At 38.4% G+C, this 25,116-nt stretch overlaps 1 protein-coding gene across 1 annotated transcript in view; it reads left to right on the top strand.

The window, feature by feature from the left end:
- The window catches only part of atrnl1a (attractin-like 1a), a 179,826-nt gene that overhangs the window by 51,947 nt on the left and 102,763 nt on the right, over positions 1-25,116 (top strand). Inside the window, exons 19-22 of the mRNA XM_079472803.1 lie at positions 2,466-2,684; positions 2,766-2,903; positions 15,153-15,246; positions 25,063-25,115. Of these exons, the coding sequence (XP_079328929.1) occupies positions 2,466-2,684; positions 2,766-2,903; positions 15,153-15,246; positions 25,063-25,115 (504 nt within the window). The remainder of the gene's footprint in view (positions 1-2,465; positions 2,685-2,765; positions 2,904-15,152; positions 15,247-25,062; position 25,116) is intronic.

Here is a 25,116-nt window from a genome sequence, read left to right as displayed (position 1 = left end):
GCTCTTTAGAAACGTTGAACATGTTAGGTATAGATTTGCATATGTAATAAGTGTGTAGGTGTCTTTAGCTAAAAGATAATCATGGTTTGGCCGAAGTAAAACAGAGAAGAGTGAGTGAGAAAGGCAGCAACATGAAATGCGTGTTTGTAATTATGAGACACCTCTGCAATTGTGCCGAATGAACGACGCCTTTAAATGAATCATTGTGCTGGGTGTGAATAATGCAGCGGGAGAGTTCACCTAGCACATCTGTTATGGAAATCTAGATCTAAATCTAAAACTTAAAAGAACATGCAAATCCCTGGAACTTCAGGATATGTCCAAATTCTCTTTTTTTGGCAGGTGGCATATTATTTTTAAGAGATTGTGGCGAGCATTGCCGGATGAGAGCCCTGAGGGAACGGCACGAGCTCCGGAAGCATAAGAGAGGAGCGACAACAGGAAAGGGGAGAGAGGACCAGGCCTGGACTTTAGTCAATGTAACACGGTTCAATAAAAGGAAGGAAGGAGGCGGGAACCGGCGAATGTAAAACAACATTTAATATAACAAAACCAAACAATAAAACTAACTTAAAATCCAGGCCTGGTCCTTTCTCCCCTTCCCTGTTGTTGTTCCTCTCTTATGCTTACGGAGCTCCTCCGTGAGAGATGCAAGACTGGTGCATGTGCAGCCGACAACCTCGCGCCGTTCCCTCACGGCTCTCGTCCCGCCTTGCTTGCCAAAGAGAGTAATTCATATACTGCATATGTGTGCACCATACACCTGTAACTGGAAGTGCATGTAGATTACATTAGAGACATTTCGGTCAACTACATTATATAAAACTATTTCTACAAAAGCATCCATTATTTCATTTCACGTTTTTTACATTCATGACAGTGCCAAACAAGATTCCTGAATATGCAAAGATTTATATATGTCCGTATGTATTCCATACTGTAACAATACTATACCCGAGTGGGTCAACCAGTGTGCCACTTCTAAAAAAATCAGTTCTTTTTAAACTCAATTCCCTCCTCTTATTTTCACTTCTTAGTATCATACTGACTCTGATGGCATTCCCGAGTGTTCCTCTGGACTGTTTTAATGACACTCTTCTCTTTGTTTCTGCCCTCACTATTAACCCCGAGACACATTTTGACCCCCACACTGTCTAAGGACCCATTAGATGTGGTCTGGTCATGGGGCAAATTGATACATTTCTTCTGGCCTGCATATATTTTCCACTCCCACTTGCACCCGTTTGAAAGAGGGATATCATTACCTGCGACTTTGTTGTAGAAAGTAATATAATGCCACCCAAAAGTGGTAAACCCCCAGTGGGCGCAGGAATGTAAATCGTGTGTCTCAAACGCTCAGCGCTCTGAATGTCAGGCACATTGTTTGAATACACATCCATCCGCAGTCTAAATGTAAAAGCACAGAACTCAATTTATTTTGAAATTAAAAGGTCAAGCAACAATACACAGGCAGCGCCGGCTGCGCTGGGAGCGCGTTTTAGCCAATGTAACGAAATTGATGTGGAGTGACTTTAAATGGACGCACAATAAGTCACATGAAGACAAAACAAGAGACGTGGATACTTCGGGGAGGTTCACGTCTTTGTGAAAGTCTCACGTGCAGGGCTGGAAGTGTTGCGAGTTTAACAGACTGTGAAAATGCCATTTGCGGCGCCGATTTAAAGGTGCTGTGTGTATAATTTATGAGGATCTATAGGACAGAAATGCAATATAATATACATAGCTCTGTATTCAGATGTGTATGAAGACCTGACATGATGAAGCGTTATGTTTTTATTACCTTAGAATGAGCTATTTCTATCTACATACACCGAGGGTCCTCTTACATGGAATTCACTGTGTTGTTTCTACAGTAGCCCTAGATGGACAAACTGCCCTACAGAGCGCATTTCGTTAATATGTTATATTCTTTGTCAAAGAACGTGCTGTGTAAGCCGCCGCAGCGCTTCGAAAAGGAGAGAGGAGGTTGGTTGCAATCTGAAACCTTACCACTAGATGCCGCTTAAATCGCCACATTACTCCTTAAAACACGCTGAGAAAAGCTTGATGCCATTTAAAGAAATTTACCTAATTTTCGCTTTCTGTCTTTCTCCCCTCTTGCTTTTTTTCCTTTTGCTCATGGTTACTGTCACTATAGACTTTCTGTTTGCCTGCCAGTGATCAATATGGCTTCTACTGTGGTGGTCTTCCCGTGGTGTCAACCAAATAAATGTTTCCTTAGCTATGAAAACATCAGTTTAAATGCTACTTTTCCGGTTCGGTGCTATGCATTTCAGATGGTTGTTACACAGAAAAAGACAAACCCTTAGGAAACAGACCGTGTGTCGATTTATGTTTTGAGGAAGTTTGTTTTACCATTGTTTGACGAAGAGGACGCATGATTTTTGAAGTACTTTGGGTTGAACTGACATCTATTTCTGTTTCTAACATCTATTTTTTTTTAGCTCAGAACTGTTCTGGTCACCGTACATGTGCTCTATGCCTGGAACAGCCCGACTGTGGCTGGTGTGGAGACCCCAGTGACACGGGTCAGGGTCAGTGTATTGAAGGATCATATCGAGGACCAATGATAAGCCTGAGCAGGCAGGGCCGAGACAGGGTATTGGACACCAGTCTGTGTTCAAGGGAAAGGGGATATGACTGGTCCTATATAACATGTCCAGGTAAGCAATAAAAGTACACTGACTATAAATCATGTTGTGTGTGATCATAAACACATCACACATCTTCTCTGTATGTTTCAGCCTGTCAGTGTAACGGGCACAGTACATGTGTTAATGGCAGCATGTGTGAGCAGTGCAAGAATCTCACAACTGGGCAGCAATGCCAGACCTGTCTACCTGGTTACTATGGAGACGCCACTAATGGAGGAAAATGCCAAGGTGAGATACTTGACTTGTGTATATAGACGGTTTCATCAGATGCTATAATTTGGCGGTAAAACAAATAATTTTATATTTAAATTATATTGATTTACATTTTTTTATTGCAGATTAATTAGGGCTGTCAAAAAATAGTAATAATATTAATATAATATTAATAATAATATTTAGTATTCATTTGTATTTACCAATAATTGAAATAACAAATCAACGTTTATCAATTTGTATATTTTTCTTAAATATAAACATATGTGTATGTGTTAATAAATATTAAATTAATATGCACAGTACACAGACATATATTATGTAAACAACAATCTTGTATTCAGGATGCAATTAATCGTAATTCATCTTTTGACAGTCCTAATATTAATTGTATTAAATTATATTAAAACTACACAACATTTATTGATTCTTTGCGGAGGTCTACCAGATTTTATCCACAAGTTAACTACACCCATGACGCTTTGCGCCAAAAATGGGAGAAACTTCCAGTTCAATGTTAACAAATGTGTTTCAGACATATTTTAAGTCATTCACCTCGACAGCACTTATAAATTACATCAGCATTATGTCCACTATGGGAGGAATGGGATGAGGATTTTAATACTTGATGGTGGATATTTAGCATCGTTTTGAAAATTATGGAGGGTTTTCAATTTCTTTACATGATGTCGATTGTTTGCTTTTTAAAAATGTGGGAAATCATTATTTCTTGTATTTAAAAGTGAACTGCAAGTGTTACACAGTCACGAGCAAAAGCTGCATTTTCACATTTTTAAACATTGCCTCTCCGTTTTGGCGACAAAAAAACGTTTCCTACGTTACATCAAGAATATCAGATGAGAAATGTCCACATGGTGTGATATATTCCAACTGATTTTTGACAACACGTCTGTAAAACACAGAATAGAATCCTTGTAAATCTCGCATTTTTATTGAAGACCAAACAGTGTGTTTATGATGACATGAATCTATTTGAGCTCCCTTTTAAACAAACTGCAAACTCTTTTTAAACTATGAGCACATTTAGTCTAAGTGATGTTTATTGTTCGGTATCTATTTGCTTCACACAAGCGGTTCACATTTTAAAGTTTTAAACTTTTCAAAACTGTACAGTCCCTCACAGGAGCAGTCCATCTTAACTTTAGATCTGTGTGGAAAGTGCTCTTTTTTACGAGGTGAAATAAGCTTCGCCTGCTTGTAAGTGCAGCCACGAACAGCAGGTGTTGCAAATCAGTTTCAAAATGATTTCTTAATAGATAACCACATGAAACCAACAGTATTACAATTCAAATTATGAATCACAGTCTCATTCTCAGTCATCAGAATAAGTTATTCAAGGTGCATCACACAATTTCCACCGCTTCACTGGAGGTTGTTCCAACGTTCACTTTTAATGCAGTGCGGATAGGTTTGGAACATTCTGAGGGTGAACAAATGATGACAGATTTAAATGTTTCTTATCCCTTTAATAAATAATAATAATAATAAAAGAAATGAGTTTAAAGGGAGAATGTGAGTAGATAATGACACAATGTTTATTTGGTAAACTGTCCCTTTAAGGCCACACGTGATATCAAACGTCAATCGATTAGAGCTGTAGGTACTTCTCCAAACAGACTTTGTTTGTCTGCCTTGTACCCAACATCCAGATGAACCCGGGCTATCCCAGTGTCTCCCATCTAATTTTGCTTTTATGGTTAGCGTCGACATATTTCAGCACAAGTGAAGCATTTGCCCTGACGCAAATACTATCGTTTTGATGTGGATTCCTCGTGTTAGTTCATCACTGTGGCCTTTCTCCTAGTTTCCAATGGCTGAGTCTATATACAAGCATCATCGCTCTTAGAGATAAAACTGCAGAAAGGCTTAGAAAGGCACGTGGAAGGAGGTGTAATAACATCATTCTCTGTCAGACAGATGCACATTTTCTCCACATTCTGTGTGACATTAAATCACTCTTAATCATTTTCTTATTTCCTGGAAGTGACTGCTGCCCCACCTCCTATGCTATAGGAGCAGTCCAGTGCTCACGGTACAGATTTGATAGATAGATCTCTCAAGGATACTCTCTCTCTTTCTCAGTTTCTCCTTTCTGTTGAAATCTTCAGTGATTACATGTGCTTTATTGACTGCTTGCGGGTGTAAATATGCACGTGTGTTTAATGCTCTGATTTTGGCGGCTGCTAATCCCGCGGTGTCATTTTTCAGCGTTAGCGAGCGGAGGAGATTTACCTCACCTTGTACACTAATGCGTTTAAGCCACTGATCTGTGTTAGATTAGACAGCGAGAGATTGAGGGCGGCCCTGTGTGGAGAACGAGGAAGGCTGGAGAGATATCTCTTACCGAGTTTGTGTGTGTGTTGTCTGGAGGAGAAAAGAGACAGGCCATCAAAGAAAGATCAGGGTAAAATATGACACGTGGTCTGCTGCCCTTGAAGGGGATGGGATGGAGAGAAAACAGGAACTGTTCAAGATGGCGGACACATGTCTCCTAGAAATGCTTTCTTAGATTGAGAATAGAGGGCAAATGGATTAAGTGTGAGTGCGCGTGTATGCTTGTGTGTGTGTGTGTTTGATATTTACCCTCCTTTCCAGTAAGATATCTGCATGTACCTGTGTGTATGGGTTTGTTTTGGGGTGGCCGATCTGGACACTCAAAAATTCTGTCATCATTGACCCCATTTCAGGTTGTTCCAAACCTGTATACCTTTCTTTTGTTTTGCGAAACACAAAGGAAGATATTAGGAGGATCAAAGTATTTGGAGGATGTAAGTAACCAAACAGATCTCATTCCCCATTTACAGCCATTGCAGGGAAAATAATTACTATTGGAATACTGACATTCTCTCAAATATCTTCCTTTGTTCCAAACCTGTACAAATATATTTGTTCTGCTAAACACAATCTTAGGGTGAGTAAATGATGACAGATTTTTGGTTGAACTATTCCTTTAATATATAGTGAGTACTTCAATATTATTATAAGTTACTGTTTGGTTAATTTGACTAGAAATAAAAAAAAAGTTAATCATATAGTATTTACCAGTGAATTATATACAAAAATACTGTAGATATGCAGAATATAGTTATACACAACTGAATGATAACTAACTAATAAATCTAGGATCACTGCAGAAAGATATTCACCTCATGTAAAGTTTAAATACAAGTTAAACACACGAGAAGTTATAAATAATTTAGTTCTGAACCTAAATTGTTTGAGCAATGTTTGAAGCCATTGTAAATGGTAATATTATTCTCATACCACCCTGCTCTAAACCCTTCCTAAAAGTTTCTGAGCATCCTTGCATTCAAATGGATTTCCATACAAATAACATTGAAACAGAATCCTTATTTTGGGGTGAACTATCCCTTTAAAGGCAGAGTAGATCATTTAGAAAATGCTAACATTTGCCTGCTAGCAGTGCCATCATGTAAAATCCCTCCAAAAACCACGCATCCTCCAAAACACATGAGCATGAGAAGCTGTTGGATCGGTTCCAGTGAAGTCATGTCACATTTACTGGTGAGAAAACATTACATTACAAAGTGAATTACATTACTACAATAGTGAAAATCTCCAGGTACCTGCACTCTGTCCGCCCTTCTCTCACTGCCTGCACATCGCACATGAGCGTGCGGATGACATATGATGTCTGCGTGAATAGGATGCGCAGTGGGATGCAAAATACGCTGGCTGAAAATGTGCACATGACGAATCATTGCCCTCGGACCGAGGGCAGTAATTGGTCCAACGTTTCTTTGACCCTATGCCTTTCACAGATGAAATACAATTATAAATCTTTTTTTATTGCTATCAGGATGTTAAAAGACTACCAACCAGCATGAAAAAAACGTTTCTGGACAGGATTGCCTACTCTGCCTTTAAGTTACAGAACATTTGCAGGTTTACTTTACCATGCCCAGTGTTAATTCGTTGCCGGTTTAGGCAGCAAATGGTTTAAAATGTGGCACATGTTACCCAAGTCTATCACGACGCGACAAAAGACATTAGAAACACATTAGAACTCATTATCATTTTTTATTTTGTCCACACTGGATGCTGGGCAGTGGCGATCGAGTCTGGTGTAGACACGGTGTTAGTCAGTATTAACATTGCTCAATAAAATGTCAAGAGCTGGGTAGGGTTGCACCAGCCATTTGAAAGTTCTTTCTTAAATGTGAATGTAAAGTCCACAGTAGAGGCTTAGTATCTACTAGCTAGTTTGTAACTAACTATACGTTATTTGGTTGCACCATTTGGTTTTAAGACAGAACATAGTAGTTTGTAAGTTCTCCGTAAAGTAATGTGTACATCACCAATCAAATAAATGCCTTTAAATTCGTGAGAAAATGTTGTATTGAAATGTTGTGAATTATTTCAAAACGTTCTTGATTTAAACTTATTTAACCTCACATAATAACAGTTAAATACATTTTTCTTAAATCTATCTAATCATGAATATAATAATTTGTATTTTATTAAATAATTCAAATTAAACAAGATTAATAAACAAATGCTGACTAAAACATTACAGCTCAATGAAATCATAGTAAACGACGTGGGTGATTTCGTTTTACTGCCAACCGTCAATGAAATAGAAAGATTCTTTTATTTTGACATGCACAGGCAGATGGATGCACACATGAAGGCGCACTAGGACGGGTTCTTGTTAGAGCCGCTAACAATGTAATGTCATCACATAATGTTCTCTATTTTAAAATGCAAGTGACTGTAAATGTCAGCATTATCATATGTGTAAAGTATTGAAGAATGTCGAGTGTTCAGTTCAGTTAGTTTAGAGAGTCTGGTATTTTATTCCTACAGTTACTCCTGATCTGTAAATATTTAGTTTAAACGTAATGTTACGCTTAGACTAAGTTGAATGGTGAAACTCATAAATATTTAGTAGTGTGTACGTTGTAACTAAATGCCAGTTTAAGTCAAAATTAGGCAAAGTTGTAACTTACGCACAGCTGGTGCAACCATCCCCTGGTGAATTACACGAGTTGCTATTTCATTTGACTGGCCAAGTTCCAGTGTAACAGAAGTTTATTTATCAATGTAAAATAATCATTTGAGCACCATGTCTATGCACATTTCATGTCATTGGTGTTGACACTTTCATTTAGTGATTGTTGTTCCGCTTTGTTATTGTGGTGTTGCTTTTCCTCATTGTATTGAGTTCCCGTACCCTTCTTTAAACAACATGTAAAAAATACATTTTAGTTGGTGGCGTATGGACACACGCTTTACAGTATGTTGTAGTTCAGTGTGGATGGAGGCAGTTTGATGGGATTTGTCCTGTTCACATCCGCTCACAGGAAGCATTGTTGATAGCAGAATTATTTTCACTGTTACAGATCTGACAGCTCTATATTTTCTGTCGGGAGTCAGAGCCAGATGCCATGAGAAGGGCAAATAGGAGGTTTAGTGCTTTTTGTTCTGTGTTGTTTTGGTCAATTCTCGCACCTCACTTTCAAAGAGGACTTACCGTTTCTTTTCACCCTCTACCCTTGTTTGTATTTTGAATATATGAATATTTGTATGTATATTCTTCATCTCTTTTTTTGTATGTGTGGTGCAGTGTCGCTTGAGGTACTGAGTTTGCATTTTTACCAAGTTCTTTTTGTTGTGGATGAGTAATGGCTGCATTGTAGATGTGTGTGTGTAACTCTTAAATACTGCAGACTGTGTTTAACTACTGTGGATTTTTTCATTTACTTGCAAAATTCTGGTCTCACTTTCTCAGTATTTGCTAATCCATTGCTAAGGTGTTTAGTGCTTTAAAATCATCAAGACAAAAACGTCTGATCCCTGTGCAATGCATTGCATGATTGTTGACGTTTTAGAATCAAAAGATTTTAAAATTCACTTGTTTGTATTTATTTTTAGCAATTTATTTTTGTGTGTGTACCTTCAGAATGAGTCATATTGACCCTACAGCGGTGCTATTCTTGGCTTCTGACTTGGCGCATACACAAACGCACACAAACCCTTGTTTTTCCTTTTTTATATGACCTGTATAAGTCATTCATGGCTATAGATGTAAAACACACACCTGTTCAGTCACCCATCACAACAGCCGATGGGGAACTGCAGTGTTAACTCGCTTGTTCCTCCACAAATGGAGATCTAAATGAATTTTTTGAAACAGCATGTTCATTTTATTTCATATTATAAACATTATATTTGGGTCAAGCAGATGATGACAAAGTTATAGTTTTCACTTGTTAAACGTGAATTTGGGTGCCGGCCTTAAAGAAATAAGGAAATTATTAACATTTACATAGTTTTCTTGAAAACACTAAAAGACAATTTTTCCTTATTAAAGCTTCCATTAGTTATTGCTTTTAAAAAGTGTTCTCATCCTTAATAGTTTATTTCTGACTGGCGGTGTCTCTTTACTGGATCATGATTTCATGTCATAAACCACCATGCTCTTATTGAAACAAACTCAATGTTTGTGTGAAACCATCAATCCATTTATGCATTGCAGTGATATTACTTACACAAAATAAGTTTTGAGTACTGACATAAACAGACAAACACTCACATATGAACGCACACTATCTCTCTCTTTTATATGCTTGTTTTCTCTTTATTTCTCCATTTATTCCTCTGCATTCCTTAAAACTTATGGTAGTTAACAAGAGTCCAAAATGAGCACTCGCCAAGTGCCAAATGCAAATAAAGAAAATGTGTGAATACTCTAATAAATTGCAACTTTTTTTTGCAATAGTTTATGGTTTAGTCTGTATTATGGAAATGATATCCTAACTTTGATACAAAAAATATTTTAAGCCTTTAAATGTTCTCAATTCTTCCACCATAAGTGGTTGCAGACCCTGTTTACATCATTTCAGAGACCTCACTGGTTGGATTTGTAGTGAACCGATAACATTTCAAGCTGAATGTTCATCTCCTAGACCAGTGAGAATTGTTTTCATTTTTTCACATCCGCCATCATGTTCTGTGAGTACGAGCACATGGTGGCAGTCGTATAAACTGACAGGAGAGGAAACAGGCACAGATGGAACAGAGCTCTCACGCCATACACCCCTCAATATCTTTTTTTAAGGATGTGTTTAGGTGACAGTTTGCGTTTGCACACAGTGAGGTCTCGGCAGCATCTGTCCCTGTGCTCCTCATCCGCAGCAAAACGACCGTGGCATATAATCATGTTTTGCCACATTCAGTTTATGTTCTACAAGCTTTTGTTGGGTTTCGTTCGGGTGATTGGAATGTATTCAAGAAAGGTCATTCTTTGTAACGTTCTTTATAAATACACATAAAGTAGCTTCATCAGGGCTGTACGTTAACTTTTTTGCACATAGCACCGGTGGCTGCTACAGTGGTTTAAAGTTTTGTAGCACAAGACAAAGTGCGGTTCATCGAATAAATCGGCAGGTAAATGACAAAGGACATTATTGTTACATGCAGATGGATAAATTAGGGCCATAATATTTTTTGCTTTTCATAAATTCATTTTTTTCCTTTTATGTATTTTCTGTGGTTTGCTATACAATAGCAAATACATTTGTCCGTATACTATAGTACAGTGAAATTCTTGGGTACTGTAGTATTTAGTATTTTTTAACCTTACAATACTAAATACAATAAAGCCGGGAAAACAAGTTTTAATCATGAAAACGAAATATAAACAAAAATATGTAGTGACGCGCCATTGGTTAACCTCGCACACGAACAAGCACAGTACACGTACTTCACACAAACAAGCGGCTCTTTCTTGTGCTCGTTCAAATCTGTATCGCACTCGTGCTAAACTATTAAATGTATTCTTAGCACAGACCGATTTTTTCATAGCACGTGTAACCTATGTCACATGTAACCTACAGTATTTGTCGCAGTGTACAGCCCTGTTCATGGGAGCAGCAGGGCTCTTTGTAGCTAATATTCCCTCTAGGGTTTGGTGCAAAACCTATTCCTATATGTTTCTGTAATGGATGGCATCTGTGGGCTTGCTTTGGTGCCACTATAAGCTTGAATTCTTTGTGCTGTTCCTGTATGTAGTCTTTTCACAAATTTATCAACACTGCATATTTATTCAAAAGATTTTTCACAGCTTCACTTCTCCACTGAAAATGAATGGCGATACGGATAAACTCCGCTATGTGACTTATTCAGTCATGTCTTCACAGAGAATGTAAACATTTCCAATGCATAGAACCATCTGTTTATATTTTACTAAACCACTCATGATTGAGTCAGACATCAGAAAAAAATCTATTCTATTTTAAAAGGGAGAAATTGTATGTGTTATGGATGTGACACAAGACGCACGTTCGTGAGAGACAACGTAGTTTATAGGATTTCTGCTAATTGAAATGCGCAAAAGAGAAGCAATAATACCCAACAAATGGCTCTTCTTTCAGACCATGAATTATAGTTAAATTTGATGTGTTCATTTATGAGGAATATGGACCGTTATGGATGTGACATTTATGTTATGGATGTGAAAATTTACTAACGTGTCTATGGAAAATGCTTTAAAAACTTTATAAATATAAATATTGACATCTGACCTATCGGTTTTTCATCTTACGGTTGACATTTGCATGGAATTGCCCTGGTTTGTTTTGCTCGGGACAAGAAAATTACGTGAGCCAGACTCAAACCGACATCCCCCTACAGCCATCCCAACACTTATGTCTCCATCTCCGAGGCTTGCAAACGTATCCCATGTTGCCTGTCTGGTTAGAAAGAGTAAAACTCTTGTATAATAGACTTTACAGAACAGTAGGACAGTATCTGTCCTCTAGCTCTTAATACCTCTGTACAGTGGCTCTGTGACATCTGGTGTATTTGGCTGCGAGTAGTAACACATCACCGTGAGCTGACAAAGGAGGGCATGAGGGGCAGAGCACACGGCTCACCTTCCTTCCCATTAATTAAAACCTTCGGCCCTATGGAGGCGAGTCAAGAAACCCTTACCTGGAACCAATTTACTCAGAATGACTGCCTATTATGGACTGTATGTGCGGTATAAATAGGAACCAGGGAGCTTGAACTCTTATTATGTCATTTTGCGTCAGAGATGGGTACGGTAAATTTGTTGGTAAAATTACTTTATATATCATCTGAATGTAATGGATGTTCTTTCACATGCGTTTCTTGATGTTTGTCTCTATCTATTTTGATAATATGACGGAAATGATTCGCTGGTTAGCTTGCTAACATGCCTGGAATGAGTAACATAATTCAGGGTTCGGCACATCCAGATACACCAAAAGAGAGAGTGAGGTGGACGGGAAATTGAAAAGAGTGAAGTGCGATTGTATTAAATGGATGTCAACTGCACTATTTGAGACGAGTGGGAATGTTAATGAATAGCTTCCTTCCATGTTATTGACCTCTTTGGATTTTATAAAATGAGAGAAGATGAGAACTTTTGCAGATTTTAACAAGGCATGTCGATTTAGGTGTAAAGCCAAATACTCGATTTGCTTCTCAAAATCGACTCTCAGCCAGTCGTGACAACAGAATAAATTGTGTCGTTTTCATTTCAAGACTGGTTTAACTTCCATCAGCTTTAATGTTATCTCGGCGTGCGTGTTTGAGTGTATTCATGCTTCTGTTTGTGAAAATTAGCTTGAAAGCTTTCGCTCTGGTTTGCAAACAAATATCACTTTATCTCCCGTCTCTCGCTTTAATGCCATATTTCTTTCATTTATTTCATTAACTTTTTCGGGGATTGTGAATCTAAATGAAGCACATCAGATGTATGATCATATTTGTTTGCGTTATGAAAAAGTTTGTGAGACGAAGTTAGTCGACTTCTTTTGTTGTTAGCCGGTTCTTGAGGTTGTTTTGTCATTCCAGGACCTAGATGGCTTGTGGCAGAAATATTTATGAGCGGGCGCACGTGTGCATGCGTGTGTGCTTGTAGTCCATTGCTTTCAGAGGAAATGCTGAAACGGCAGCTTCAGGCAGTGCTGTTTCTCTGCTATAATGCGAGTACATTTTACACATCATAATTTTGCTATAAATCTTTTGTTAGAGTGCACAGAGGAGCCAGCAACACTCTGCCACAGTCCTTCTCCACAGTCCTGTCAAAATGACATACATGAGCCACACGCACACGCATGATGTAAATGAATGTGCATTCACACGTCTGGTTTATTATCTCTGTGAGGACAGTCCACAGGCTTAATAATTTATACTTACATTTTTAGATTAAAAAATAAAGTTTTGTAGGATTTGTAAGCTTTTTATAAGTGACACGAGTCCCCATGAGTCGGTGTGCATTCAGGTTAAGGTTTTCACTTTGAAGGTGAACTATCACTTTGAACATATTTGTCTGTGTGAGCTAGTGCATTGACGTTTATATGTGTTCATTCATTATTAATATTTAGGCTGGGTGGTTGCTGGGGTGTTTCTTTGCGTTTACTAAGGTGTTCCAAGCTTGAGTGGTTATGAGTTATAGTCATGACAGCGGTTATATTACCAAGCATCACTAACTAAATCTTTTGAGAGATAAAAAAGAAATGTTTTCCTTCGTCTCTCGTTGGCCGGTATTAAAGAGCTATTGCAGTGCATGCTGGGGGAATTTGAACGGTTTTGTAAAGAACAGGCCTGCGGATAAAAAGCTTTAAATCTGTTAGCTCTCTTGAGTTTACGTCCATGTTCTCTCTCACTCTTTCTCTTTATTTCATTTAAAGTTTGCTTTTTCGAAATCCAAATCATATCTCGGACTGTGAAAGCTTAGAAACCTTGTAACTTTAAACAAGTGAATAACACATGCAGGGATGCGTTGTGAAAGCAACTATTTAATTATACATGTATACAATGTAATTGCATTGTATGACATTACTTTGGGTCGAGCGAGTTTTAGTAATGCGGGATATGCTGACAGGGGTGCAATGGATGTGGTGTCAGTAATACAGCCGCATGTTAGTAATTCACACCAATTAAATAGATCAAAATAAACACATCATCTCATCATAACATGCAGTCTCCTCTCTCATATCCCCCTGTGTTTGAGGATGAATGCCAACACCTGCAACCATAGAGGATCTCCAGAAACTGCATATTCATTTAGCAATTCAACAGATGCTCCATATACCGTACAAAGTGATTCTCTCAATTCTGCATGTTTTTTGGTAGTGCTAGGGTCTTAATCTTAACATGAGTCATACTTTTGATACTTTTTGTGATACTTTGAGTTGACTCCCTCGTGGTCATTTGGTCTCTAGAGCTTTTAAGCATTCCCTTTGTCAGAGGGTTATAAAGAATGCAGTAGTCTTTTGTTGCTTGTTTAGGGACCTCACCTCAGTGATGCTAATCTACTTAATGAACTCTTGCTATATTGAGTAATGACTTCTCAGGTTTGGAGGCTTGCTTTATACAACAATGAATTAGACTCAGTCTGTGTGTGTGGTTTAATTATGATATTACCGTCTGATAACATGTAATGAGAAAAAGGAAGGCTGGCCCCAGAGGTGGAGGGTTCAGGTTTGTTAAAAAATGGGCTGCTTGTATTCAAACTTGTGTTTATGTTTGGACTAATGTGTATACATGCTACTTTAAAGGGAAAATCCATCCAAAACTTTATTTACATATATTGTGCATTTACATTTACTACATGCTTTTATCCAAAGGAACTTGACTAAATGAGGAACAATGGAAGCAATCACGACAGCAAAAAACTAAATGTGCATCAAAATTGATCAATTTGCTAAAACACAGTATACCTAGCAAGTGCAATGATCTTAATTTGCCCTCATGCTGTTTATTCTTTTATTTATGTTTCCTCAAGTAAACATGACTTTCTTTCAAATGTACATCAAACATTATATGACTGTATGTATTTATAGATAAGCACACATACTTGTATATTTTACTTACATTCATACTTATTGTATATACATGTACATTTTATACTTTATATTTACTGTACATATTATGTTCATCAGAGATAAATATACTATGAAAAGAAGAAGTACCATCTCCGTATGTTGTTTCTAAGCTATATTTTTAAATATTTCAAATTCCTGCTTAATATAATAAAAGTGAATGAACACTATATCTAAAATTGTGCCGTAATGACCTACTTTTACAAAACTTTCGTAATGGTAGCGTGACGGCTTAGGCCTTTCATTTCAAAAGAACAACCATGATTTTCATCTTTTGTGTTCTGCTGTAGAAAGTGGGTTATGTCACATTCTCATTCTTGAAATGCTTTCCTAACTTTAATAAATGTCTCTTATATCTCCTTTCCAGCTTGCAGATGTAACAACCATGCGAACGTCTGCCACTCCAGCTCAGGGAAATGTTTCTGTACCACTAAAGGGGTCAAAGGAGACCAGTGCCAGCTGTGAGTATGAATGCATTACCAATCATCAGCATCCTCCCGTCGACCTGTCGGTCCAAAAAGAGTGCTGGACTCCCTCCTCTCTCATTAGCATCACGCCACATTTGATTCACAAATGTAACCTTCTATTAAGTTCTCGGTTACAAATTTCCTTCTTAAGTGTTCCTTCTAATCCCCCGACATTAATTTTAATGCCAACCTCTGCTGTGCTGTGTCAGCGGGCCTCTGTTCTCAGTGGCAAAGGGAGGTTATCATCGGTTTAAATGGCGCTATTGGGGCCGACGCCGCCCTGTGTGTGTATACACCAAAGCCTATAAAGACAGAGTGCTGTGTGGATATATTTATAACAGTCTGCACCACCGCTATTGGCACTGATAATGTATTATGCAGTAATGAGTTCCCCAGGACTTAAGCATATTTCTTAAGTTTCCAACACACTCGCATTCGTTTATTAAATATCACTCAATTGACTCATGGGTCTAAAGTTAGATGAGCTAAATATCTTCAAACACATGCTGGAATTGCACAGATGGATTTTATAATGTAGTAGCAGTACATTCCAAACCATTATAAAGACAAATTCAGTAATCTGGACAGCAGACGCTCTTTACATTCCAACTGTTGGTATGGTTTTATTATCAATATGAACAACTTTGAAATGATAATCCATGTTGTGTGTGTAATAGTAATAGAAACATCACGTTTTTGATGGACAGATGGATGTCTAGGGTCTAGTGGTGGAGATAATTGACTATGCGTTTCTGTCCCTTCCGTCTGTGTGTTTATGAAACGTGTATGAGCCTGTTTTTTGGAGGGGCTGGATATGGACAGCTACATTTCTGGATTTGTATGTTTATCCAGTTAACTTAAAGTGCGTGTGTTCTGTGAAATAGAAAAACAAGCCCAACAGCTGTAAATGTGTGTGTGTTTTGGGTATTCTTTTTTGTCGTTTGCTTTTGTCTTCATGTTGATGCCTGCTGGAGTTATATTATAGAACTGTGTTTAAAGACACACTGTGTGGGATTAAGGAGGATAATTTGTTTCAGCCTCATCGCTATATGCTGCTAAAATGTATTATTGCAATCCCCTGGGATCGAACCGACAACCTTGCGTTGTTAACACAATGCTCTTATCATTGAGTAGTGTATGGTGAGGTGTTTCTTTACTGTTTTAGCATGATAATATCCATGTGCACAAAATAAGGTCCACAAGAATTGATTTACTGAGTTTGTTGTGCATGGCATGAAAGTCTACACTTGAACCACATGGAACACCTCTGGGATGATTTATAATGCCATCTGCAAGCCAGGCTTCATGGTCCAACATCAGTACCTGACCTCACCGGTCCACTTATATCTGACTGAAAGAAAATGCCAACAGCCGTGTTCCAACATCTTGTGGAAAGCCTTCAAAGAAGAGTAAAAGATTTATCACAGCAGAGGGAACCAGCTTGCTTTTAATGCCAGTATCCACATGTTTTTGCCCTTGAGCTGTAACTTAAGACTTATTGTAGTTCTCCGTTATACGTTGTAAAAATTAAAAGAATTCTCAGATGGAAGGGGAAACAAACGTAGAGCGCCTTCAAGATTCTATATTAGTAATGCTGTTTATTTCAAATTCCTCATATAATACCTTATGTAACTTCATAGTTACAGGCTAACAGCAGACATATATTTTGCCTGTTAAGAGAAGAAAAAATTTCTTTGTGAACATTTATTTTTTATGGTTTCAAAATGATAATACAAAGGACAATTACATAATGAAATGGTAATAATATCGTCAATGCCCATTCAGTTGGGCTAAGCCCCGAATGTCTACAACGTCTGGCTCAGTTATAGCTCAGTTTCTTGTATTACCAGGGCAGCGCGTGACACGTTTGTGTTTACTTTCTAAAGACTTCCGTTATCAGCCCTGCGGTGGAAGAAGCAAACATTTTCGTAGCGGATTGGCACGGGGTGGTACGATTAAGCAACGAGAACGATTCGGCGCGATGGTGGAAAATAGCTCATAGACATACATGTGACAGTTGTTAAATTATCCTCTGAGTTAAAGCTATGAATCGAGTGTGCATAGCATAGATAATAGCATAGACAATTTGAGCTTGTAAGAATTTCATAAAAATGTTTGCATCTGACATTTGATGGAGAAAATAAATACCATGGGAGGGAATGGGAGATGAGATCTGTTTGGTTTCTAACATTCTTCCAAATAAACTCCTTTGTGTTTAGCAGAACAAAGACATGTATACAGGTTTGGAACAATCTTAGGTTGAGTAAATGATGGCGGAATTTTTATTTTCGGCCGAACTATCCCTTTTAAGCAATCTCTTATCCTCCATGGGTCCTAGTGATAAAGTTTCCCCAGAGCATCTATGGAGTCGCTGCTTAGAAATGTTTTCAGTTTAGTTTTGTAAGCAAATTCAGCAGGGCAAAGAGTTCAACTGGCGTTATAAATAGAGTGAATGAGAAACAAAGAGAAGACCTCTGAATGTGTTAGTAAGCAGCAGGTCTGGTTCAGGGTTCTTTTGTCTGTGTTGCTCTGTATCTGTGTTTTTGAAAGCATTAGGATGGCTGAGAGTCAGGGAGAGATTGTGAGTGTTTGTGTGCAAGAAAATAAACAAGAGAAGGACTAATGAAGAAAGATTTGCTGATACGAGATGGAGAGAGAGAGAGCTGGCAGGTGGCTCATGCCCTGTTGTAGTCCATTTCTTTTAATATTTAATATTGTCCGTTCATATTTTTTCGTCAGAAACAATACAAACATGCATAATAATAACCAAAATCAATTCAGATGTATTATATACACAATGTTTTAGCCGTTATACAATGCATTCTAACCAGATTTAGATTCTTGATGTTGATTTATCATCAGTAGCCTAAGGTTATTGTCGTCTCTCCCTTGGTCATTACCTGATGGGGGCTAATATTCACGTGTGCTCCAATTCAGAATAAATAATCCAACCGCAAGCATCTTATTATTGTGTTTATCAGTATATTCTCATAATGTATAAAGTATAAGATTATGGTGGATGCTGTTGTCTTAAATAGTCTTTAATGTCTTAAAGGCGGTAGTTTAAAGCTATGATTTAATGCACGCTTACCTTGAACAGACACTTACTAATACTGAACGCGTTCTTGTATGGCAGGCTGGCTTCTGTCAAGAGGACATACCGCCACCTACTGTCCCTGTTTGTTTATATATCTGAGCTTGTTTTTCGTTATGTTTATGTTTTTATGTGTCATATGTTACTGTTATGGAAAACGTGTCAGCTTCGCTGTTGCGAAAGAGAACAGGTTTAGGTTGCAACTGTTTGACATCCAGGATTTTGACGCAAAAAAAATGGCGGTCTCAAAGTTAAAATATTTTCTCAAAGTTTATGAACACTGTGACAGTTACACTGTTTTTTTATTTCACAATTATTATTATTTGTTCATATATTAAGCCATACATTGCTCTATACCCAATGATCCTTTTAAAAATGTTTTCAAATGTAAACAAACAATAAACACAGAAGTAAAGACCGGCGGCCACCTCACGGTAGACAGCCGGCCATAAAACATAAACACAAACGTAACATGTCCTCTCTCGTCAACAGTCCTGCCGGTCATCCTTTTTAGCTCCCGATCTCCTCTGTAAGATATGCGGGACCGGTGCGCGCACAGCAGATTGCAACCATCACTCACGCCACCGGCCCCGCCTCACGGCTCTCGTTCCTCCTTCCTCACCACAGTCAGAATAAAATTGCTGTCTTGTGGTGAAAAAGACAAAAAGATTAATATCATTATACATTTTTTTCCGGGTTTTTCTTGAGTGGCTTGTTTTTCTTTATGTTTGTAAAGAGTAATTTGTAAAAGCTACTGCTACATTTACACAGAGAGGAGTGGAAAGTATTATTATTAAAATACCAAAATGGCTTCTCAAAGCTTAGGAACAGCATAGTGCCTGTTTACAACACCTCAGGGCTACAGACTGCGACTAAATGTGACAGCCCAAGCATTGTACACAAGTAGTCATAAGTACTCGCGCATGGGCGACCTGCAAATTTGAAATTTCTTCTAGTTGTTATTTCATTTGGAAAGACGAGTAGAATGCGACCCGCCACCAGTGAGGCTGTGTGTGATAGTCAACTGCGCCGGTTACGTGTCACAACCGCGGACACGCACAATCCACATCGTCCAGTTTACACACACACAACGTGGGCGCATTACTACGAGTCGCTGTTTGCAGTGACGGATTTCTTGAGCCAGAGGACGAACGATTTGATATATTCATTCACAGCAAGAACGAAGCAAGAAGTTTTATTTGATATTATATTTATATATGTTGTGTGAACATAAGGAAAATTGTCTCTAATACACAATAAAATCATCACAAGAATGTAATAACTCGATCCCTTTCATTCTGCTTTAATGGGTAACACTGTAAACAACTAAATATATACTTTTTGACACACACATCATTTCTGTTGGTTCAAATGAATTCAGATTTAAGTCTCTATTTAGCACCAATAAATAAAAAAGCTTCTCTGTAGAACCAAATCGGCGGTCATCAAGTAACTTATATGTCAGTATCATTAATACAGTTATTTTGGGGAAAATAAATGAATAATTAAATTGCAGGCTGATGTAAGGTGTGCCCCTATATTTTTTACTTTTGCTCCTAAAAATGTCTTTTCTATGTTTTTAAGGTCCAATTTGTACTTTTTTTGATGTGTATTGACAGAAATGCAATATAATATACATAACTATGTCTCCAGAAGTGTATAAAGACCTTATGTTTTTATTATCTTAGAATGAACTTTGTCCATCTACGATGTCCCCTTAGGTACACACTTAGCTGACGGTCGGCCGTCGTATAGGCTTGAGGTGGATTGAGGTGGTTCTGTAATGTTAAAACAAAAAATAAACGTTAGCTTGCCTACCTGTTCCCCAAAAAGGAGATACAATCCCGGTATGATATTGGACTAAGTTGCTTCATGTGGAACTGACCGGATATATCACAAATACTGTACGTCTGTGGTCAGCGAAATTTGTGTGAATCTGGTAGTCAATTGCGGTTTCCATTTTGACCGGTTTCCTTACTAACAACTGGTACCTGCTGATGCGGAAAGTTATATGATGCGGAAACAAACGTGCCACTTGGCCATCGGGTTTCGGCCAACGGCTTGATGTGTCAGGGCAATTTTTGACCCAGACGCAGTCAATGTCAGCCGACCTCACAGTTTTTTGTCTGCCGTAGTTTGCCGTGTCGGCTTGGTGTGTATCTAACCTTACATGAAATTCTCTGTGTTGTTTCTACAGTAGCCCTAAACTGCTCTACACAGCAACTTTCATAAACACATTAACTCCTTCAGCAAAGAAGCGAAAGCGTGTTTTAGTCCATAAGAATTACACTATTTAATCAGAAAGGCCCTCCTGAGGAGTACCCAAGCGAGAGAGCTTAACGCTTTGAGCAGTGTGCTTTTGTGTGACAGATCTAGAACACGCTGCTGTCTTGGTGTGAAATGTGACATTGTGGATTTATTCGCTAATTCAGTCTCCCACGAGCAGACGCCCCACACGCTCCGTTTATTAGTCAAGAGTGAGATCCGCTAACTGCTTCTCTGTTTGGCTGCAAGAAATGAGAGAAGATGGTCCGCTCACTGCTGCACCTCACCTGTTGCTCTTATATCTTCAAACTACGAGCAGGCGCTCTAGAGTGATGACCAGAGGACGGTCCCACTGACAGACACCTGCTGTTTTCATTTTCTGCCTGTCTTTCAGTTCCTGACTCATTTCTCTCTTTGCTTCATATTGTGTGGATGGAGTGCAGTGGCTTTTATATGTGATTCCTGACTGACACCACTCCACATGAGCAACGATTACGATTCAGGAGATGTTTATCGTTTGTAGGGAGTACGAAACCGTGAAAACAGACTTGAAAGTATAGTGCGTCGTGTGGTGCAATGCAAAGACTCAGAAGTTATAAATATAAGCAGAAGTTGAGAGTCAGATTTATCATAAACATAATGAAATGTGTTTTGTTAAGCAAGGCACAGTGTGTATGATAGTCCTACTGTGAAAGTTTCTTTCTTTTTCTGGCCCTCAGCCCTGTCAAACCCTTGTCCACTTCACAGGACAATTTGATGATTTATCAGGCATGTTTGTCCCGTGGTTCATCCATCCGTCTGTGTGTTTATTGAGCTTTGAATCTACTCAAATGACTGTAGCATGAGGCGAATAATAAACACTCAGTGTTTATTAGACAGTACCGTTTAAACTGAACCAGATATGCCACCCTGTTGGTCATATCCCTCTCTCAGAGTTGGTACAGCTGTCTCTTACACTCTGGGATGAATAAAGGGATTATAGATGTGCAAAACTACATATTTTCTAAATCTTGTCTTGTACAAGGATTGATCATTTAAAGGAAAGCTTTGTATAATTTGGCTTATTCAGGTTCTCGTGAACCTCATGTGACACATCTCTTACGTAAGGGAGTCTAATGGAGCGTAACGGAGTGGAACAGAATGCAGTGGTCTCCAGACTTTTTTTATTTTAAACTTGACACGCCATCTTAAAAACACAATGGACATGGTGGAACGCTCAAAAAATCAGTGTAAGTCACGCCACACCGGCTAAAAGGCTTCTGCCTATTTTTCGGTGTTGCAGCAGTTTTGGAAAGACGATACATTTAAAGATACACCTTTACCATCTAAACATTTAAAGATGCTAACTGTTTACCAGCTAAAGCACAATGAATTGTTCAGCGACTGCTTTTTTTCTAAGAGGTCTTATTAAATTAGTTCCACTCAGACATCAGTGCTCTTGATAAGATGACCTAACAGACTTGTAGATTTGGATGTTTTCCACAGAAGGAATGGTGTTTTGACAGCACACATAAAATATCGATATGAGGTACCATTATTTTGACACGAGCCACGTCCCCAATCCTTACTTTAATGCCCGTATAAGGGGTGATTCACATTTCGCGTCTGAGACCGCGCGGTCGCGTTGCTATGCAACAATGTCCAAGCTATCCGTTAAAACAAGGATGTATAAACAAAGGGTATGTGGGTTATATGCACTGAAAATACCTTGCAATAACTCTGCTTATCTAGTATTTCCACCAACACTGAGGTTGGCTATATTGGTTGTTTGACCTGCGGTGTGCATGCAGCATTCTGAAAAGTTGAAATAATTCCATCTTGCTGCGGCGCCGTCGCATCTAGAAAAACAGAAGCGTCGCACCGTATGCGTATTGCGACTGCATTGCTCCCTATTTGACCACACTTGTCGTGTGTCTACATTTAAAACAACAGATATGTGTGTTTAAAAGATGCGATGTAGCTGCGTTCATTTTGCCATGGAGTGCCATCATACCAAAAATCCTCCCCACTAGAGCTGAACGATTAATAGCATTTGCAACGAAATCGCAATGTTGTGAAACAGGATTTTCTATTTGCAAAGACTGAGATTAATTATATGGTATGCGCAGTGTGACGCGACCCTGCTCGGAGCTGACCAGTACCTGAGCCCTTGAGAGAAAGAGTTGCATCAACTCTGTTGACTCCAATGGAACAGATTATTCACATTAATGGCAGTTCAAGGAGGCAATAGTTCTCGGACGTTACTAGTAATGCATGGAGCTGCGACTAAACAGACCAACTGAGGTAAACTTCTAACCCATTTAAAGACGAAAGTCATTCATTGATTCAATTTTTTTTAGAAATAAAGCATTTAAAGAGCCACCATAACTTCCTGGAACTATCTGAAGGCTCCATTTATCATGCGACGCTCCAGCGTTTTGGACTTCTGTTGGCAGAACTCTCTCTCAATGGCTCTGACCAGTACCATCTCAAAAGCTTGGAAGCTTGAGCTGCTCGGGACGAAAACTCGCTCTCTTGTGGTGACTGCCTGCGAGTGTAGAGAGCACGTTGCACCTCATTCGCGTCGCGACTGCTTCGCTCTCTATTTCAGCGTGTTCTGCTCTTTTGTTGATTCATTGATTAATTACTTTTATGTTACACCAAGTTTATTTGTCAGTGCTATATGTCATGATAATTATTACATGATTACATAACTAGAAATTTGACAAATCTTTCACTATATTAGTATAATTGGGGTTATTCTATAAAAATATGTCAATCCATTCATGCATCAACTAATATCATCTTAAGCCTGGCCTAAAGTCTATGGTAAATCTGTCTAATTGGTTACCATGATTTATTGATTTTCTTTATTAAATAATACAGAAGATAAGGTGCTTAAAAAATAAATCACATATTAAATCGCAATATTGATTTAAAAAATTGCAATTAGATTATTTTTCTAAATCGTTCAGCCCTACTCTCTACCACGGCTGCAGCTTTTCGGTGACACACTGTTTTCCATTCATTCGTAATTTGTCTGGCTAGTGTTGCTAAGTTAGAAACTCTTTCACTAGTTTTAGTAACTTATGTTCAGTAGAGGCACATACCGACAAACGTAGCGTCTTTTTGGATAAACCTGAGCTATTAAGTAGTCTGGGAAATAGTCGGCAGTACTACTGCCCTGTGATCGTGAGTTCTCGCCTTCCGAGAGCAGAGATCAACCCTCTCTCACTCAGCATCTAACTTACTACTCTGGAAAGGGAGAGGCCAAAGCCAATAGATGTAACTTAATGCCTACAACCTCAAGCCAAAAAAGCGTAACGGCTAATGCTAACACCTTACTCTGAGTGTGTCATCGTCCCTCCTTCCGAAAGTGTTACAGTGACACTGTTACTGGATGTTTGATATATAAATAAGAAACATTAAATATGTACACGAAAACGGCTTTAGTAGGCAATATGCTGTTTTAAAACATTTTTAGAGAGCAAAACGAGTCTGAAGTTACAACTCACAAAACTATGTGATGACATCATGAATATTTAAATGAGCCTATGACATCATCAAACCCCACAGTTCCATACAATCCCAGCTGTTTATTGTTGTAAATGTCCCATTTGGGACAGAGTGAGTGCAGTTTTCAAAGAGTTTGATTAAACGTTTTGTTTGCATTCGTGAGTTATTAAAAATGTAACTGCTTGTGTAAACTAGGCAAGTAATATCTAAATATTGGATCGAATCAAATCGTATCACAAACATTTTCCAGGTATTGGCAAATATCGTATCGTTGCGGAGAAAATCTATATTGCAGATGCATCATATCGTGATGAACTGTCCGATTTACACACCTAATTCCAATTAGTTTAGATATTACATAATGTTCTCATAATGCAAAAAACATGATGCACCAGTGTTGTTTGCAAGATGTTTTGTTAGCCTTCATTAAGGTAAACAGATGCGGTCGGGCCTCTGTTGACCATACACATAGTAATACATGAATTCTTATACTGTCTATTCGATTTAAGAATCCTCTCACATGCTTCTTTCTCATTCTGAGAGAGTCAGCTGATGCATGCTTTCAGCGCAGCGTAAAAAGTTTTGTCTGTTTGAATCGAGTAGAAGTGTGGTCTTCTTCCTCGGGCCTCACAGGAGAGAGGCATGTAATAACACGTTTACTATAATCATCTAAAAAATATATACTACCTCTAGGTTATGGATAAATCACCAGAGCAATACAAGCAATAATATTTTGAGTTTAAGACAAAGCAGCAATAGTGTGTTTGTAATGTCATGCTTTGATATGTACATTTACCAACTAGTCCTATTAGTGGTATTATTGTGTTATAGAACATTGTTAAACACATTGCAGAAACATTCAGATAAAGCTTAGAAACCAGTTGCTAGATTCAGGGTGTTCGTATTATAACAACATATTTGTAAGCCAATGTTTTCTTTTCTCTTGTGCACTGCAGATGTGATTCTGAAAACCGCTACCTTGGCAACCCACTCAGAGGAACATGCTACTG

Source organism: Barbatula barbatula (genome assembly GCF_947034865.1).
Source record: "Barbatula barbatula genome assembly, chromosome: 14".
Taxonomy (NCBI): domain Eukaryota; kingdom Metazoa; phylum Chordata; class Actinopteri; order Cypriniformes; family Nemacheilidae; genus Barbatula; species Barbatula barbatula.
The sequence above is the reverse complement of the archived record's forward strand: the minus strand, read 5'-3'. Positions and strand labels throughout refer to the sequence as shown.